This window comes from Canis aureus, chromosome 2, assembly GCF_053574225.1.
Source record: "Canis aureus isolate CA01 chromosome 2, VMU_Caureus_v.1.0, whole genome shotgun sequence".
Lineage (NCBI taxonomy): Eukaryota > Metazoa > Chordata > Mammalia > Carnivora > Canidae > Canis > Canis aureus.
The window spans coordinates 28,627,699-28,648,892 of NC_135612.1; the positions used below are offsets into that span (position 1 = coordinate 28,627,699).

Below are 21,194 nucleotides of genomic sequence, written 5' to 3' on the forward strand. Positions count from 1 at the left end.
GGCACTAGGGCTTGACCGTAGAGGCCGTGCGCCAGAGAGTGCTTCTGAATCCTCATTCGAGTCCCAGTGATGGTACCTCAGTGTTTCCAGGGAACTGAGGACCTGAGGGAGGAGACTACCCAAGTGTAGTCTACCCTTGGGTGAGGTTTCCTAGGGAAGGAGATGGGGATTTATCAGACTTTATTATAGGCCTTAGAAATCCAAAAGCGGGCAGCCTGGGTGGCTCAGCGGTTCAGCGCCGCCTTCAGCCCAGGGCGTGATCCTGGGGTCCCGGGATCGAGTCCCACATTGGGCTCCCTGCATGGAGCCTGCTCCTCCCTCTGCCTGTGTCTCTGCCTCACTCTCTCTCTCTCTGTGCTTCTCGTGAATAAATAAAATCTTTAAAAAATAAATTAAGTAAAAAGACTTTGTGGGGGATCCCTGGGTGGCTCAGTGGCTTATTTATTTATTTATTTATTTGGTTCAGTGGTTTAGAGCTGCCTTCGGCCCAGGGCGTGATCCTGGAGACCCGGGGTTGAGTCCCACGTCGGGCTTCCTGCATGGAGCCTGCTTCTCCCTCTGTGTCTCTTCCTCTCTCTCTCTCTGTCTCTCTCATGAATAAATAAATAAAATCTTAAAAAAAAAAAAAGAAATCCAGAAGAATTAGCTCAATAATTTTAGCTCTCCCCAGCTGAGTGAGATATAGAGAATAGTTTATTCTTCCAGGGTATTAAATTATACGGGGGTTTTCCTCTCTCCCCAGATTATTACACCTTTCAAAATAAACCCTCAAAATGTACCTGACTTGCTTACTCCTAAGTGGTAAACTTTAAACTGTTAGTGTTTATATACGGGAGAGGTCTGCTAAAGCCTTGTACCTATTATCAGCTGCTAGTCTATGTTCCAGTTTTGTTACAGCTGTTACTGTTACGGCCGTATAAAGTTGTTTGTTTGTTTTTTGCACTTTAATATTCGCAACCACTTTGAGTTAAGGATTAGTGTTTTATAGGTGAGGAATCCTACCCAGACAAGTTTAAAGACTTTTCTAAAGTCACCCAGCTCATAAATGGCAAGAGCTTGGATTCAAACCTCTATTACACCCTTAGCCCATAGCTCTTCTAGCTACTAACCTACCCACCTCTTGACTTAGCCAGTCTGTGCTGAAACCGTGCCTATTCCAGAGTTACCGATGCATTCTCCACCGGCAGTCTTCTCCTTGGGGGAGTTAGCTCCACGCTCTCAGTCGTTTCTAACGGCACCTCTCTGGAATGGCTCAGTCGGCTGTGTGTTTCACTTAACACTTCTAACCCTGGAGTGCGTTTTCCCACCTTCCTCCCAGCACTGTGACCTATACAGAAACAAAGGGTTGCAGGGTGAGAGAGACTTCTTGTTTTGAAGCACCCTTCTTCAGACAGTAAACGCATGAACCAGTTCCCTATATTCCACTCTTGCAAAAAAAGTCCCCTAAGCCCCAAAGTAGAACAATGGGATTACTTTGGGAAGTAGGGAAAATGAGATCCAAAATCAGATCTGAACTGCCAGGCTGGGCGAGAAGATGCCATCACAGGAGAAAGTTGTGATCTTTGGATTCAAACACTGTCCTTGATCATTCTTCAAACCTAATACTACCACAAATTTAGTCCAATTCTTTTTTGTGGGAAAGTTGTTGTAAATGACTTCAGAGCTTTGGTGTGGTAAACCCAGAGGACTTCAGTAAAGGTAGGAAAAGAGAATTTAGAACCATGATTAAATTATGAGGATAGAATTGCTACTGGAAGGTATCTAAAGAAACAGCTTTTGGGGGGTATGAAATCTGTTATCTTGATTTATATCGGTGTCCTCTTTCAGAGAATACCATTTTTCTCCTGCCACATAGAATAAAGCCATCTTGCTGCTGTTCCAGCACAGGAAAAGCCATCAACCAAGTCCATAAACAAATGGGCATAGGGTACATTTTTTTTTTCTAATAAATATTTAGAGAAGCGGGTCCACATTTCACTTGTGGGGGCCGCCGTTTGCCAGCCTCTGCCTTAGACTGAAAGGAAAATGCTGACTATCAAGAGTTTTGTGGGAAGAAACAGTTTAATTTGCTTTTCTAGGAGGTAAATTATTAATGGGTCCACATTCTAACATACACAAAAGAGGCTACAGAGGTTTCTAAGAAAGCGGTGGCGTTCCTCGATGAGGTCAGATGAGCTGCATGAAGCCAGTCCCTGAGACCTGCCTCTGTGGAACGGGTGCCGCGGCCCTGGGCAGGCCACCGGGTGACAGCTGCAGCCTCGCTGGAGAGTTGGTCACCTTCCACTGGAAGCCAGGGGTTTCACCTGTTTCTCTTCTGCCCTGCAGGCTTGTTCCTCATCCTGGGTTTGATACTCTACCCTGCTGGCTGGGGCTGCCAGAAGGCCGTAGGCTACTGTGGGCCCTACGCATCGGCCTACAAACCCGGAGACTGCTCCTTGGGCTGGGCCTTCTACACCGCCATCGGAGGCACAGTACTCACCTTCATCTGTGCGGTCTTCTCTGCACAAGCAGAAATTGCCACCTCCAGTGACAAAGTACAGGAAGAAATCGAAGAGGGGAAAAACCTTATCTGCCTCCTTTAGTTCAGAAGAGACACAAATGCCATTTTCATCCTGTGTAACCTTCTGAAAGAGCACCCCTCTGGTTTCTTCGAGTGAGTCAAGTGAAGAACTGGCCTTTATCTACCAAAGCCTACATTCCACAGCCCCAGGCCTTCACAGGACCAATGAGCGGCCATGTCCAGCCTAGTGACTGCACCTGGGCCACAGTGCCAGCTGTCAGAGATGGAATGCGAAACTACTGCATGCACCCTGACACGTAGTTGACAAGTCTGACCCCATCTTCTCCCAGGGACCATGAAGGATAATGATCTAAACCATTAAGGCAGCCGTTCCTCTCCAAGCAGGAAACTGTGAGCTTGACTTGCAGGCTGTTTTGAGATGTGTCTCTGCCGTAAGGCTGCGTGCCAGTAGGCATCACTGCCCCAGAATGATGTTTCGGGGTTGGTGTTTTCATCTCCTGTTAGTGCTTCCAGGTTGTCTCAGAGGCTAAAATGAAGACTGCATACTTCCTGGGGGTAGGATATGTGCTCGAGGCTGTAATAGGACACCGCCTCTTGCTTAGCCCACCAGATCAGTGTGGAATCCTGTTGTGGGACTTATCCTAGGCTGAATTCCAGGGTAGGGTTGGATCGGTTGAATTGTCCCTCCAAGATTTTAGAAACCCAAGTAAGGAAAGAATAAGGACCTCTATGATCAGGAGAATAAAAGAAAATCCTGCTAGTGAAGACTTCCATTCCACTGTCTAGCAGTCAGGCCCGCACCAGTACCGGCTCGGTCTCCTCTTCCAATGGAGATCCCCGGTTTTTCTCTCCTGGGGTTAGGATCGAGCTTCGGCTGCCAAAGGAAACCTCGCCCTGTTTCCTCGTTCCAGGAACGGAGGTCTCCAAGCCACGGGTGGCTCGTTCAGATGTTCAGTGGGAGAACTTGCCAGAATCTCAGCACTTGTGGGGAGATCCTTGCCTGCTGTTTGGTAACCATGTGGTAGTCAGCTGTATCTCCCAACCCCAGCAGCAACAGAAAAAAGGGAGCTAGTCATGGGAGTTAAGTTTCCCCAGTTACTAGTATTGTTCCTGAAAGCAGACGGAAAGAACATTAAAATTACTGCAGCGGGTGAGTTGCAACTGGCCTCCATGCCCAGAAAAGCAGACTAGAAATTTAATGCAAAAATGAGAGCTAGACCGAGCTCATAGCACTGGTCTATGCCTGTTTACAAAAAGAGTGGAACACCACTGTTAGGATTCAGGAGCTTATAATCTAGTTTCTATAAATTGCCAAAAAAAAAAATGGATTCCAAAAAATGGTACTAGCCACCACCTCACATTTACTTTGGAACGATCTCGGTGGCAAGAGCCCAGCTGGGTATTACCCCAAGCTTCAGACCTGCGCAACGACACCAACTCTCCTTCACAGTTTAAGCAAATGGAGTGGACCTAAGAGATTTACTGAAGAATTAAAAGTATAGGTCTATTTGGGTTTATAAATCTGTTCACTTGAGGGCTTGCCTTGTTTTGAAAGCTTAACAAAGTAATTACTTTGCACCTTCTTTGGCTGAGATATCGTATGCTAAGTGCCACTAGGCAGAGACACCTGATTCAGATTTTACGACACTGCCCCACATGAATCACCTTCAGGCTGAATCTAAAACTATGCCTTGGTGCAAAACAAATAATTGCTTTATATGTAGATGGAATGGAACAAGTCAAGGTTTATTTCCTTGGCCTGTACCACAAACCATTTTATCACACAGATTAAGAGCCAAGGGCAAGAGGGGTGGTGGTGCAGAACCAGGCCTCAATCACTTCACCATTCTTAGACCAAAGTCAGAATAAGCAAGATGTAAGTCCTACAACTTTTTTTGGGAGCAGAGAAGGGGTAAAATAGGTATCCCCACAGCAGCCTACTATAGGGGCTCGGGAAACATCAATCCTATCTCTAACACCACACAGGAATGGGTTATGGTAGCTGATGGACAGGGCTCCTGTCCCTATTTTTATGCTCTAACAAAGTCCCAATGCCCACAGTAACTGCTTTTTAAACTTTGGCAGTAATTTTCATTCAAAAAAAGCAGGGGGTCGGGAGGGGGGGATTCCATTCATCCCCAGATTCACTGTTTTTTTCCTGTACAAAATGGAGTATAAAATAAGTGTTAGGAAATTGGTTCTCTAACTCCCCATTTTACAGACAAGTTAAAGTCCCAAGCCCTGAGGATCTTGTGAGCATGTCCATCAACTTAACTACCTGACTGCTCATTGGCTAAGGTGATGGCATATCTCTAGAACACCCTGATAAACAGTAGTCACAAGTGAAAATGTCACTTCTCTTGCCAGAGTTCACTTGACAGTGTTTTTATTCCATTAGTCTGAATGCTACAGAAGACAAAGCACATGCACACACACATAACCCCAAACCACTAAAAACTACTTAAGCACTGACTGAATAAGCAGAGCGGAGATGGAATTTCTCTAGCAGAGACAGAATAAGTAATGTGGGCCTTTTAAACCTTTAGCCCATTAGCCAGGCTTTGATTGGGAAAGATGAAACCTTAAAATCCTGCTAGTCTACACCAAAACTGTACAGCTGTTTAAAAGCCACTGAATACGAGGAATGTATTAGAAATATGTCAAACAATTGGACTGATTGTTGACCCACATTTTCCTAATATCAATCACCTAATCACCTCAGTCCAAAAATCTAATACATAATATACCTGGACCATTACTACTACCAGAAAAGTCTTATTTATTATTGCCTGCATTTGTGCTTAAAATTTTGTGATGGGCTGGGCTTCTCAATGAACTCCAAGAAGGCATCAATACTTGCTTGGATTCTGTGGAAGTTTTTAAACCTGTGTGCTAATTCAACAATGTTACATTAGTTGTATAAGGGTTTTTGTATAGTTTTCAAACATCTGTGGTGTAATGATCTTTGTTAAACATGTAAAGTACCATAGTCTTTTTTTTAAGTGTAGCATATTTAAAATATATATATGTATATTATACATACACAAGTCTGTGTGAAAGATGTGCAATAACAAAGGTGTATGTATGTTTTGTTTTGGTTTTTTTTTTTTTGGAAACTGGACAGGAGTCAGAACAGGGATTGTTTCTGTTTTGGCAAAGGAGAGTTAAACATTTTTGCCTTCATGGCCTAGCCATTAACCCATAAGAATTTAAATGCTACACAAACCGATGTGAAGAAAAGACTGGTATGAAATCATTTATTCCTGGGTCTAAATTAAAATAATCACTAGATTTATGTGAAAATGAAGCCAGCACCAGGCCCAGTTAATGCTAGTCTTTCATGTGAAATGTGAAGCTGCCACATTGCCTTTTCTGTTAGTTTGATAACTAGAGTAGCTGGTACATAATCACTGAGGAGCTATTTCTCTAACATGCTTTGATAGACCACATTAATGCTAGACCACTATTTAAGGGCTGATCTCACACCTTCTTAGCCTAAGAGTCTGGCTTAGAACAGACCTCTCTGTGCAATAACATGTGGCCACTAGAAATCCCTGGCCTGCATTTGTATTTGGGCAGCGATGACTCCCAAGGGCCAAGAGAGTTAAAGGCATGACTGGGATTTCTTCTGAGACTGTGGTGAAACTCCTTCCAAGGCTGCGGGGTCATTAGGTGCTTTGGAGGAACTCAGCATCACTTGATATTCAGTAGCCACTTGAGCCAAATAGAAAACTGTATTTACTGCTAATGGACTCAATTTGAGCCTTCAAATTTATGGTTATCCTATTATACTGTAAACTAATACGTTGTTTGTCTAGCATTGATTAGGTTTCTGTGCATATGTATTTCTCACAATGCCCTCTCCTCCCCAGATCGGAATTAAACCAGATTTTGGAAACTCATTCTGATTTTTTCAAGTCTGTTGGTTTCAAGAGAATTACATAATTTTCTCAAGATAAACCCCTAACAGTCAACTTTTATGTTAAACACTTATATGTAATATTAATGATAGGGGAAAAAATGTACAAGTATTTTAGCTATTCCAGTCATTAGTAACATATACTTTGCTACCTTAGGTTAGCTTTAACTTCAAGATTAAGTACATATTTCCTCCTTGGAGAAGCATCAACATAAGTGAAGGGGGAACTCTCAGATATTATACAAGTATTAAAAAGACTTTACAAAGAAATAGGTATAATAATGACAAGGAAAAAAATCAGTTGAAGGGCACAGTCTCTTTCAACAAAAATACTAAAAAGCCAATTATGGAACAGTTGCACATCCACCTTTCCTAAAGGTAATCCTAAAACCTCATCAAGAAGCTTTTTTTAAAAAGATTTTATTTATTCACGAGAGACAGAGACACAGGCAGAGGGAGAAGCAGGCTCCAGGCAGGGAGCCCGACGTGGGACTCGATCCCGGGTCCTCAGGATCACACCCTGGGCCGAAGGCAGGCGTTCAACCACTGAACCACCCGGGTGCCCCAAGAAGCAGAATTCTACTTTATAAATTCAAAGAGGACACTAACACTTCTCATAAACAAGCACTTACCTGATAGAATAAACAAAAATGGCTCTTTCAAGGGCCTGTGACAGCAGAAACTGTATTTATGCTTTGGGTTCTAAAGATACCTGACACTTGCTAGGTTTCTAATAGAAACAAAAATTAAAAGCTGACAAAACTGTACAAATCCCGAAAGAAAAAAATTTCAAAAAAAAAAATATGATCTAAGTAGTCCAAGCAAAATTGGAAATTTTCACTTGCTTTTTCAGCTATTACATCTTTAATCCAGAAGGGAAAGGACCTTGGCTTTACATGTCGGCAGAGGTTGGAAAACCCTCACATACTCTTCCCATTTCATCCTTAGTTTTTACTTGACAGTTCTGCTGCTCGATCAACTTCCCATGATTGATCTTCCTGAACACTGCATTCAGTTTACTCCTAGCTCCGTTAAAGTCTTTCCTTAACATAAAACCACTTAAGAACAGTCTTAACTATCTAAAAATTGGACATCTATTTTAAGCAGGTTATTTCAGTAGTTTCCATTAATTCACTACCTTTTCAACTCTTAAACACTAAAAAATAAGGGCATCAGAGCCAACTTTTAGCATACTCTTCAAAGCAGCAAGAACCAACAATTGTCTTTATTTCAGAGCCCCTATCAGCTCCTTAATCATTTGGCTGAGGCCATCTAGCCTACTACTATCTTTGTCCTTGCAGCTCCTTCCTCACCATGGAGACTTCTGCAAGATAAGTGTTTAAGCCACGAACTGCTCATTTTGCTGAGGTACACAGGATGTAGATAAAAGCATAAATAAATAAGAGGAAGCAGTAAAACCACATGGGAAGGAAAAGTCAATCAAGTAACATGTAGATTAGCAGTTCTTCTGTTTTTTATAGTCAAATATCCTGAAAAATCAAACACCTACAGGCAAGCAATCAACCAAGTGCCTGTGGAGGAAACCACTATGACCTATTCTCAAGAGAAGAAAGCCTGAATTAAAGCAGGTGATGGTGAAGACCATGAGATGAATTAGAGATGCTCTGGAAAAACAATGGACAGTTTGGTGACTAGAAGCTGGGGGATTGGGGGTAGGTGAGGAGAAAAGGAGAGGAAAAAGTCCAGAATGACTCCTGAGTATTTAGCTTGGGTACTGGGTGGAAAGTGATGGTATCACCAACATCAGAAATCCAAGAGGAGGGATCCCTGGGTGGCACAGCGGTTTAGCGCCTGCCTTTGGCCCAGGGCGCGATCCTGGAGACCCGGGATCGAATCCCACGTCGGGCTCCCGGTGCATGGAGCCTGCTTCTCCCTCTGCCTATGTCTCTGCCTCTCTCTCTCTCTCTCTATCATAAATAAATTAAAAATTAAAAAAAAAAAAAGAAATTCAAGAGGAGCAGAAACAGTATAAAGATGGAAAGGTTCAACTTAGGCTGTCAGAAGTCCTGTGTACAGCCAGGAATATACTGTGCAGAGAAGACCAGGTAAGACAAAGAGATTTAGAAGTCATTAATACGACAGGCAGCAAGAGTTCTTAATTACTGTGTACTTTCTATGTGCACGTACTGTGTGAATCATTCATTTATTCATCAAAACCTGATGAAGAGAAAAATGATCCTCATGTTACAAGTAAGTAGTAACTTAACTAAACTGAAATAATTTGGGATCCCTGGGTGGCGCAGCGGTTTGGCGCCTGCCTTTGGCCCAGGGCGCGATCCTGGAGACCCGGGGTCGAATCCCATATCGGGCTCCCGATGCATGGAGCCTGCTTCTCCCTCTGCCTGTGTCTCTGCCTCTCTCTCTCTCTCTCTGTGACTATCATAAGTAAATAAATAAAAATTAAAAAAAAAATAAAATAAAATAAATAAACTGAAATAATTTGCGCCAGGTTAAAAAACTAGGAAGTGGCAAAGCTAATCTTCAAAGGCAGGTTTGACACCCAAGTCTATATTCTCAAACACTTAACCTTCCTTCTACCTAAAATGTACATGGTGAAAAGGCCAATACAGACCCTCGGAGAACACCAATGTCTCTGAGTAGTTAGGTCTTCCGGTAAATCTAAGTACAACTCCAGAAAGACCACACCATAGGATGAAGACTGCTCTCTTCTTTGTTTCAGAGAAAGCCTGATAGTTTATCTTACCTTATATGATGACACTCTGTCTCAACTCACTCAATCCTGAAAAGTGCCACTAAAAATTCATCTGGATCTATGACTGTGGTTAAACAAATGATGATTTTGATAGTTATTGTTTTATTATAAATAATCTTTCATCCAGAGTAAGCAGCTATTTTTTAGCTAGAAAGCCTAATTTCTTTGTACTTAACCTAATAAGGATTTGACTTCAACTAAAGTTTCTCCAAACACACACAAATGCCAATGACCATTTGGTAACGGTACAGTAGGAACTTACCCACACGCTGCAGAGCTAGGCCTTGGTGTGGAGACTTCAAATACACACTGTAATTTTTTTCTTGGCTACCGATTTCTTTTTCATAGGGTCCACTGTCCCTAAAGGATGGATATGAATTATGGATATGAATGTGGAAAGATGGAAAGGGAACAGAGTTGGAGAGAAGTGGTACGAGTACCACGGAGTAGAGGCAGCTTCATACACAGTAGTCAGGGGACGTGGGTCTCGCTGCCCCTTCAACACCATTCACTGAATGACTGGGGTAATTTTCTACTTGTTTTATAAAAATGGGGCCAATAATAGAAGCTACATCATAGGTTTGGTGTGAGGACTAAGTAATATATTAAAGCAGGCAGTGTACTCTGGTATAACGTCATCAATAAGGTTGAAAGTTACTAGAAAAAAATTAAGAGGCTGTTCTGTCCAACTAGACTGTCGTTTAAACTTAAAACTTAAACTGTTCTAAAAAATTGTGAGAATAACATAACTTGTCGCTAAAGCCAATCTAATTTTACCGAGAGAGGCTCAGTGGATTGGCTACCGGAGGCCACCATTTCTTTTTCCATCCTAATCCTCTTTAACTTAGTTCTTTCAAAAGTGGAAGGTTTCTCTGAGGATGCAGTAAACATGGTCACTCCTATTTAGCAAAACCAAAAAGATAAACAAGTTAGTCTTGACTCAGCCCATCATCTATGGGAAACCAGAATCTAAGAAAACAAACCTTATTATTATTTGTCAAAATCTGGTGGCAAAGGCTTTAGAAAAGGAACATGCAATGTTGGCAGAGTGTGGGTAAAGAGGCTATTTCAGACCAGACTGATAAAATTTTCTGGAGCAATTTAGCAGTGCACATCAAAGGTCTTTAAAAAGATGCTTAGGTTTTGGGCACCTGGCTAGCTCGGTCAGTAGAACATATGACTCTTGATCTTATAAGTTAAAGCCCCATAGTGAAGGTAGAGTTTACTTAAAAAAAAAACAAAAAAAAAAAACACCTTATGTTTTCATCCAGTAATTTGGCCCCCAAACTTAGGAACAATACATTAAATTATTAATACAGAAACCAGAAAAATCAGAAAATAATAGCAATAACAATAGGACTTAGAAAAATATAAACTGAAATCGATAAAATGGCAATAAGTATATAACTATCAATAATTACTTTAAATGTAAACACTCTGAAGTCTTTTAAGCAAAAAGATTAATCTTTTTATCTTTTAATCAAAAGACTTCAGAATGGCTGAGTGTCAGATAAAAAAAAACAAGACCCAAATTTATGCTGTCTATAAGAGATTCACTTCAATGTAAGATAGACACAGATTGAAAGTGAGGGTATAAAAATATCTTCCATGTAAAAATAAACCAAAAGAAAACTGAAGTAGTAATACTTATATGAAACAGAATAGACTTTAAAATAAAGACAATAAAAATAAATAAATAAATAAAATAAAATAAAATAAAGACAATAAAAAAAGACATAGAAGGGCATTATATCATGATAAGTGGGTCAATCCAACAAGATGACATAATATTTACAAATAAAATTATGCACCCTACACAAGAGCATCTAAATTTATAAAGCAGATATTAACAGACCTAAAGGGAAAGAAAGACAAAACAATACAATGCAACATGATAATAGTAGAACATCAATGAATAGATCATCCAGACAGAAAATCATTAAGTAAACACTGGCTTTAAACAAAACATTAGACCAGATGAACTTACTGGATATATACAGAGCATTCCCAAAGCAGCAGCAAACATGTTCTTCTCAAGTGCACATGAACCATTCTCCAGGATAGATCATATGTTAAGGTCACAAAAACAATTCTTAATAAATTTAAGAGAACAATTCAATTCATATCAAGCATCTTTTCCAACTACAAGGATATAAAACTAAAAGCCAGTTATAAGAATAAAACTGAAAATTCACATGCAACTGTGGACAACCAATGTGCCGATAAGGAAATCAAAGGAGAAATCAAAAATATATTAAGTTAAACAAAAATGCGAATGCAACACACCAATACAAACATAAAATGACAAACCTTTAGCTAGACTTCTAAAGAAAAAATGAGGGCTCACACAAAATCAGAAGACTTTACAAAGATACCTCAGAAATGCAAAGGATGTTAAGAGACTATTATAAACAATTATATGCAAATAAAATGGACACTCTAGAAGAAATGGATAAATTCCTAGTGACATACAACCTGCCAAGAATGAATCATGAAAAAAATAGAAGATCTGAATAGACTGATTACTAATAAGGAGATTTAATCAGTGACTGAGACCTCCAACAAATCAGTCTAGGACCACCACATGGCTTTATGGGTGAATGCTACCTAACATTCTAAGAATTAGTATCAATCATTCTCAAACTCTTCAAAAAAAACCTAAAAAGTAAAGAATGATTCCAAACTCATTTTATGAGGCCAGCATTACCCTAACAGATATCAAATAAGGACATCACAAGGAAAGAAAATTACAGGACAATGTCCCTGATAAACATAAATGCAGAAGTCATCAAAAAATACTAGGAAACCAAATTTAACTATACATTAAAAGAATCATACACCATGATCAAGTGGGATTTATTCCAGGGATGCAAGGATGGTTCAGCAACCACAAATCAATTTCATATACCCCATAACAAAATGAATGATAAAAATCATATGGTCATCTTAATATATACAGAAAAAGCATTTCACAAAATTCAACATACATTTATGATAAAAACTCTCAACAAAGTATAGAAGCAACATACCCTCTATAATAAAAATGATACTATGACAAGGTGATACGTGACAAGCCCACAGCAAACATCATACACAATAGTGAAAAGCTGAAAACTTTTTCTCTAAGTTCAGGAACAAGACAAGGATGCCACTCTCACCATTTTTATTCAAAACGGTATTGGAAGTCTTAGCCAAAGCAAGAAGGTAAGAAAAAGACCGAAAGCTATCCAAATTGGAAAGGAAGAAATAATACTGTCACTATATGTGGATTACATAATTTTATACATAGAAAACCCTGAAGACATCACCAAAAAAAAAAAAAAAAAGCTAGAATAAATGAACTCAGTAAAATCGCAGGATACAAAGTTAACATTCAAAGGATCTGTTGTATTTCTAGACACAACTATCTATCACAAAAAGAAATTATGAAAACAATCCCATTTACAATTGCATCAAAAAGAATAAAATAAGACACGAAAGAAATAAGAGATGACACAGATGGAAAGATATTCTCTGCTCATGGATTAGAAGAATAATGCAAAAATGTCCATATTACTCGAAGCCATCTACAGATTCAATCCAATCCCCACCAAAATTCAAATGAAATTTTTCAAAGAAATAAAATAATATGAAAGTCTGTATGGAACCACAAAAGATTGAATAACCAAAGAAAACTCAAGAACAAAATTGGAAGCATCACACTCCCCAATTTCAAATTATATTACAAAGCTATAATAATCAAAACTGTATGGTATTAGCATAAAAGCAGACAGATCAACAGAACACAACAGAGAACCCAGAAAGAACAGTGTCTTCAATAAACAGTGCTGGGAAAACTGGACAGTCACATGCAAAAGAATGAATGCAAACCACTATTTCCTACCATACACAAAAATTAATGGATTAGAGAATGGAATGTAAGACCTGAAACCATAAACTCCTAGAAGGAAACATAGGTGGTCAGCTCCTTCACATTGACCTTCGCAATGTATGAATCTGACTTTAAAAGCAAAGGCAACAAAAGCAAAAATAAATAAATGAGACTACATCAAACTAAAAAGCCTGTGCACAGCAAAGGAAATCATCAACAAAACGAAAAGACAACTTACTGAATGGGAGAAAATATCTCCAATATGTGCATTTGAAATGCTGGGATATTATTCAGCCCCTGCCCCAAATGGAATCTTGCCATTGCAACGTGATGGAGCTGGAGGGCATTATGCTAAGAGAAATAAGTCAGAGAAAGACAAATACTGTATGATCTCATTTATATGCAGAACCTTAAAAAAAAAAATTTTTTTTCCAAAACAAAATGAACAATAAAACCTAAGCTCATAGATAAAACAGAATGGTGGTTGCCAGAGGTGGGAGGTGGGACTGGGGGTGGGTGAAATGGGTAGAGGGAGTCAAAAGGTACAAACGTCCAGTATTACTAGAAGTCAGTCTTGGGAATGTAATGTACTGCATGGTGACTACAGTTAATACTATACTGCATATTTTAAAGCTGCTGAGAGAGTAAATCTTAAAAGTCCTCATAAGTTTTGTTAACTATGTATGGTGATGGACGGTAATTAGCGATTATTTTTACAAATGCTGAATCATTATGTTGTATACTTGAAAGTATTTTAATGTTGTCAATTAAACTTCAATAAAAATTAAATTAAAAAATAACATGAAAAGTGCATATAAAGGTCCCTATACAGGTATTACATGTTCTAAAAATATATTCAGAATATGAAAACATATAGTCATATTATAGTTGAAAAAAGATTACAAGCCACTTAAATTCTCCTTTTAAAATCCTTCTTTTAAAAGTAACAGGAAACCAACTCAAGATACAGGAAGAGGGACGCCTGGGGGCTCAGCCGTTGAGCGTTGCCCTCAGCTTAGGGCGAGATCTCCAGATCCGGGGATCGAGTCCCGCATCAGGCTCTTCTCCCGAGGGGAGGGGAGCCTGCTTCTCCCTCTGCCTGTGTCTCCGCCTCTCTTTCTCTGTGTCTCTCATGAATAAATAAATAAAATATTAAAAAAAAAAAAAAGAAACTATACTAAGAGTATTATTGGAATAATGGGATGAAAGATGAGTGAGCTGCTGGGCTTCATACAGGAAATGGAAAGCTACTAGGATATTCTTTATGTGCTTCATCCTTGTGCACTTTTGTCATTTGATGAGCCAAGTGTAAGTCCGCTATGGCTAGATGACATCTTTGTCCTAGCGTGATCTTAAGGAGCCCAAAGAAATGAGGCTTGTGAATGCAAGATAAATACCCCCACAGGACCTATTCAAGAATGTGGAAACATATTTTTTTAATTTTAGGATAAAAGTTGTCTTCCTAGAAAATTAATAGAAACATGTAAGCCAAATTTTAACAGCAGTTATTTATTGGTATAAAATTTTGAGGAACTTTATCTTCTTTTGCTTATAAATATTTTCTATAATTTATGTTGAGGGATATGTTAATTTCATAATTAAAAATCAATCTTAGAAGCTAAACTATCAGGCCATTACGAGATAATGCTAAATGAGGGAAAACAGGATTTAAAAATCCACACTGTTGAGGGGGCGGGGCCAGATGGCAGAGAGTAGGGTCCCCAGTCCCCTGTCCCATCAACTTACCTAGATAACTTTTAAATCAGCCTGAAAACCTACGGATTCGACCTGAGATCTAAAGAGAGAACAGCTGGACCTGCAGAGAGAAGGGTCTGCGCCTCTAACCCGCTAGGAAGGCGGAAACAAAAACGAACCCAGTGGGGGCAGGCCCAGCCCCGGATTCCTCCCGGAGGGAAAAGCTCTTGCCAGGGGTGGGGCACCCGGGCGAGCACGGTCAAGGGTGGGGGTGCCGGCGGGGACTCGGGAAGAAGCCGGCCGGTCAGGGGGGCCCTGGAGCCCAGGGCGCCGGGGTACACAGCCGGGATCCTGTGCTCCCCCGGGTCGGGCGGAGGCTGGGAGGACCCAGGGCAGCGCGGATGCTCCCCCGCCAGCGCCCTGAGCTCTGCAGGTCAGTGCCCCACGCCCCGGAGCACCCAGGCCCCTGCGACCCGGAGCTGCGGGAGTTCCTCCGGGACCTGACTCCAGAGCTGGAGGGCTGGCTGCCGCCAGTGTGGTTGTCCCTCCTGGTGTCACCCTGTGCCTGGGATGGAGCTGGGCCACCAGGGAACAGAGGCCTCATGGGGTCAACAGCTCCCACTGAGCCGTGCACCTGGTGGGGGGGGGGGGACAGCTCCCCCAGGTGCACACACCTGAGCATCAGCACAGCAGCCCCTCCCCCAGAGACCAGCTGGAAGGGCGGGAAAGGGCAAGTTCTGGACAGAGCAGCGCTGGAGAGCTCCAGGGGACGTTGAGGGTCTTAAGGTATATAGAACCAGAGGGTGCCTCTTTTTTTTTTTTCCTTCCTTTTTCCAGTAAACTTGTTTTTCTATCAGACTGTAAATTTCCAATTTTTTCCTTTTCCCACCTTAACTACAATATTTCACCACCTCTTCATTTTTAAGATTCTTCCGTTTTGAGTTTCATACTTCTACAATTACAGGTCCTAGATATATTTTCCACTCTCAGATTCCCTTGAACATATTCAACTTAATTTTGGGAGATATACAAGATATGATTTTTTTGTTGTTTTTTTGTTTTCTCTGCCTCATTTTGTTCTACAATGGCAGACATTAATACCTTCTAAACATGAACAGCATGCACTCTGAACCAAGTGGTTTGCTGTGCTCATTCAGTGAGATTCCTCATTCCCATTCAGCCCCCCTCTTTTATCTCGTTTATGTTTTGGTGGTCACTGCTGGGGCTCCCTACAAGTATTGCTGGTTTATATAAATTTGGGACTGAGCATCTTCTAACATACAGAACTTAATATACTGAGAAACAAGAGGATAACCGTCTAGGACCCCTCAGGTAGACTACATTCTCCCTCCACTACAACTTCCTCATCACAACCATCTCCCAGTCCCCCCCACTTTTTTCTTTCTTTTCTCTTCTTCTTTAGGATTCCCGGCCTTTTATTTTTTACTACTATGTTTTAAAATTTGTTTTTCACTTCAGTGGCCCTTTTGTATCATTTCGTTTTGATCTTTGTTTTCAATTTCTGTTCTCTGACCTCATCAGAAGGTCGTGGTTGATATTCTTGACTCAGCCCGCTCATACAGCTACTGTGCACTGAGCAAAATGACGAAAAGGAAGAATTCACCACAAAGAAAGAAGCAGAAACAGCGCTCTCTGCCACAGAGTTACAGAATATAGATTACAATTCAATGTAAGAAAGCCAATTCAGAAGCACAATTATAAAGCTACTGGTGGCTCTGGAAAAAAGCATAAAGGATTCAAGAGACTTCATGACTGCAGAATTTAGATCTAATCAGGCTGAAATTTAAAATCAATGAAATGAGATGCAATCCAAAATGGATGTCCTAACAACAAAGGTTAATAAGGTAGAAGAAAGAGTGAGTGACCTAGAAGACAAGTTGATAGCAAAGAAGGAAGGTGAGGAAAAAAGAGAAAAACAATTAAAAGACCATGAGGAAAGGTTAAGGGAAATAAATGACAGCCTCAGAAGGAAAAATCTATGTATAATTGGGGTTCCAGAGGGTGCTGAGAGGGACAGACGACCAGAAAGCTATTTGAACAAATCATAGCTGAGAACTTCCCTAATTTGGGAGGGAAACAGGTATTCAGATCCAGGAGATAGACAGGTCCCCCCCTAAAATCAATAAAAACCATTCAACACCTCGACATTTAATACTGAAACTTGCAAATTCCAAAGATAAAGAGAAAATCCTTAAAGCAGCAAGAGACAAGAGATCCCTAACTACTATGGGGAGAAATATTAGATTAACAGCAGCCCTCTCCACAGAGACCTGGCAGGCCAGAAAGGGCTGGCAGGATATATTCCGGGTCCTAAATGAGAAGAACATGCAGCCAAGAATACTCTAGCCAGCAAGGCTCTCATTCAGGATAGAAGGAGAGATAAAGAGCTTCCCAGATAGGCAGAAACTGAAAGAATATGTGACCACCAAACCAGCTCTGCAAGACATATTAAGGGGGACCCTATAAAAGAAGGAAGTCCAAAGAAATAATCCACAAAAACAGGGACTGAAGAGGTATTATGATGACACTAAATTCATATAGTTACTCTGAACATGAATGGGCTACATGATCCCATCAAAAGACGCAGGGTTTCAGACTGGATAAAAAAGCAAGACCCAGGGCAGCCTGGGTGGCTCAGCGGTTTAGCGCCACCTTCAGCCCTGGGCCTGATCCTGGAGACCTGGGATCGAGTCCCACGTCAGGCTCCCTGCATGGAGCCCGCTTCTCCCTCTGCCTGTGTCTCTGCCTCTCTCCCTCTGTGTCTCTCATGAATAAATAAATAACATCTTTAAAAAAAAAAAAAAAAAAAGCAAGACCCGTCTATTTGCTGTCTACAAGAGATTCATTTGAGACCTAAGGACACCTCCAGCCTGAAAATGGAAGGTTGGAGAACCATTTACCATGCAAATGGTCCTCAAAAGAAAGCAGGGGTAGCAATCCTCGTAGCAGATAAATTGAAGTTTATCCCAAAGACTGTAGTAAGAGACAAAGAGGGACACTGTATCATACTTAAAGGATCTATCCAACAACAGGACCTAACAATCATGAATATTTATGCCCCTAATGTGGGAGCTGCCAAGTATATCAATCAATTAATAACCACAGTAAACATACTTAGATAATAATACACTTATACCAGTAAACTTCAACACGGCACTTTCTGCAAACGACAGATCTTCTGAGCACATCTCCAAAGAAACAAGAGCTTTAAATGATACACTGGACCAGATGGATTTCACAGATATCTACAGAACTTTACATCCAACGCAACTGAATACACATTCTTCTCAAGTGCACATGAACTTTCTCCAGAATAGACCACATATTGGGTCACAAATCAGGTCTCAACCACTACCAAAAGACTTGGATTCTCCCCTGCATATTTTCAGACCATAATGCTTTGAAACTTGAACTCAATCACAAGAAGAAATTTGGAAGAAACTCAAACACGTGGAGGTTTAAGAGCACCATGCTAAAAGATGAAAGGGTCAACCAGGAAATTAGAGAAGAATTAAAAAGATTCAGGGAAATGAATGAAAAATGAAGATACAACCATTCAAAATCTTTGGGATACAGCAAAAGCTGTCCTGAGAGGGAAATACATCACAATACAAGCCTCCCTCAAGAAATTGGAAAAAACTCAAATACACAAGCTAACCTTGTACTTAATGGAATGGAGAAAGAACAGCAAATAAAGCTTACACCAAGCAGAAGAAGAGAGTTAATAAAGATTTGAGCAGAACTCAATGAAATAGACACCAAAAGAACTGCAGAACAGATCAATAAAACCAGGAGTTGGTTCTTTCAAAGAATTCATAAGACAGATAAACCAGTAGCCAGCCTTATTAAAAACAAAAGAGAAAAGACTCTAATTAATAAAATCATGAATGAGAGAGGACAGATCACAACCAATACCAAGGAAATACAAACAATTTTAAAAATATATTATGAGCAGCTATATGCCAATAAATTAGGCAATCCAGAAGAAATGGATGCATTTGTGGAAAACCACAAACTACCAAAACTGGAACAGGAAGAAATAGAAAACATGAACAGGCCGATAACCAGGGAGGAAATTGAAGCGGTCATCAAAAACCTCCCAAGACACAAAAGTCCAGTGCCAGATGGCTTCCCAGGGGAATTCTACCAAACGTTTAAAGAAGAAATAATACCTATTCTACTAAAGCTGTTCTGAAAGATGGAAAGGGATGGAATATTTCCAAACCGTTCTATGAGGCCAGACAAAGACCTCACCAAAAAGGAGAATTATAGACCAATATCCCTGATGGACACAGATGCAAAAATTCTCAACAAGATACTAACCAACAGGATCCAACAGTACATTAAGAAGATTATTCACCATGACCAAGTGGGATTTATCCCCAGGATGTAAGGCTGGTTCAACACTCATAAAACAATCAATGTGATAGATCATATCAACAAGAGAAAAAACAAGAACCATATGATCCTCTCAATAGATGCAGAGAAAGCATTTGACAAAATGCAGCATCCATTCCTGATCAAAACTCTTCAGAGTGTAGGTATACAGGGAACATTCCTCAGCATCTTAAAAGCCATCTACGAAAAGCCCACAGCCAATATCATTCTCAATGGGGAAACAGTGAGAGTTTCTCCCCTAAGATCAGAAACAGGACAGGGATGTCCACTCTCACCACTGCTATTCAGCATCATACTAGAAGTTCTAGCCTCAGCAATCACACAACAAAAAGAAATAAAAGGCATTCCAATTGGCAAAGAAGTCAATCTCTCCCTCTTCGCAGATGACATGATACTGTACCTAGAAAACCCAAAAGACTCAACCCCAAGATTGCTAGAACTCATACAGCAATTCGGCAGTGTGGCAGGATACAAAATCAATGCCCAGAAATCAGTGGCATTTCTATACACTAACAATGAGACTGAAGGAAGAGAAATTAAGGAGTCAATACCATTTACAATTGCACCCAAAAGCAGAAGATACCTAGGAATAAACCTAACCAAAGAGATAAAGGATCTATACCCTAAAAACTATAGAACATTGGGACGCCTGGTGGCTCGGCGGTTGAGCACCTGCCTTCAGCCCAGGGCGTGATCCTGGGGTCCCCGGATCAAGTCTCACATCGGGCTCCCTGCATGGATCCTGCTTCTCCCTCTGCCTGTGTTCTCTGCCTCTCTGTGTCTCTCATGAATGAATAAATAGAATCTTTAAAAAAAAAAAAAAACACTTCTGAAAGAAATTGAGGAAGACACAAAGAGATGGAAAAATATTCCATGCTCATGGATTGGAAGAATTAATATTGTGAAAATGTCAATGCTACCCAGGGCAACTTACACATTTAATGCAATCCCTATCAAAATTCCATGGACTTTCTTCAGAGAATTGGAACAAATCATCTTAACATTTGTGTGGAATCAGAAAAGATCTCGAATAGCCAGGGGAATATTAATAAAGAAAACCAGAGCTGGGGGCATCACAATGCCAGATTTCAAGTTGTACTACAAAGCCATGATCATCAAGACAGTGTGGTACTGGCACAAAAACAGACACATAGATCAATGGAACAGAATAGAGAATCCAGAAGTGGACCCTCAACTCTATGGTCAATTAATATTCGACAAAGCAGGAAAGACTATCCACTGGAAAAAGGTCAGTCTCTTCAATAAATGGTGCTGGGAAAATTGGACCGCCACATGCAGAAGAATGAAACTAGACCATTCCCTTACACCACATACAAAGATAAACTCAAAATGGATGAAAGCTCTAAATGTGAGACAAGAATCCATCAAAATCCTAGAGAAGAACACAGGCAACAGCCCTTTTGACCTTGGCCACAGCAACTTCTTGCAAGATACATCTAGGAAGGCAAGGGAAACAAAAGCAAAAATGAATTATTGAGACTTCATCAAGATCAAAAGCTTCTGCACAGCAAAAGAAACAGTCAACAAACCTAAAAGACAACCTACAGAATGGGAGAAGATACTTGCAAATGATCTATCAGATAAAGGACTAGTATCCAAGATCTATAAAGAACTTATGAAACTCAACAGCAAAGAAACAAACAATCCAATCATGAAATGGGCAGAAGACATGAACAGAAATCTCACAGAGGAAGACATAGACATGGCCAACAAGCACATGAGAAAATGCTCCGCATCACTGGCCATCAGGGAAATACAAATCAAAACCACAATGAGATCCCACCTCACACCAGTGAGAAGGGTGAAAATTAACAAGACAGGAAACCACAACTGTTGGAGAGGATGTGGAGAAAGGGGAACCTTCTTGCACTGTTGGTGGGAATGTGAACTGGTGCAGCCACTCTGGAAAACTGTGTGGAGGTTCCTCAAAGAGTTAAAAATTGAACTGTCCTACGACCCAGCAATTGCACTGCTGGAGATTTACCCCAAAGATATAGATGCAGTGAAACCGCAG

The 21,194-nt window shown here is 40.5% G+C and overlaps 1 protein-coding gene and 1 long non-coding RNA gene across 2 annotated transcripts in view; one reads left to right on the plus strand and one right to left on the minus strand.

The window, feature by feature from the left end:
- Positions 1 to 6,423, plus strand: part of LHFPL2 (LHFPL tetraspan subfamily member 2) — a 152,771-nt gene extending 146,348 nt beyond the window's left edge. The window contains exon 5 of the mRNA XM_077867201.1: positions 2,326 to 6,423. Within this exon, the coding sequence (XP_077723327.1) occupies positions 2,326 to 2,582 (257 nt within the window). The 3' untranslated portion in view covers positions 2,583 to 6,423. The remainder of the gene's footprint in view (positions 1 to 2,325) is intronic.
- Positions 407 to 10,831, minus strand: LOC144294964 (uncharacterized). Its single transcript, XR_013362301.1, has 2 exons — positions 9,437 to 10,831; positions 407 to 1,327 (listed from the first exon to the last, which is right to left on the minus strand). It is a non-coding gene; the product is annotated as an uncharacterized LOC144294964 (long non-coding RNA).
- Between the last annotated feature and the right edge of the window lie 10,363 nt (positions 10,832 to 21,194).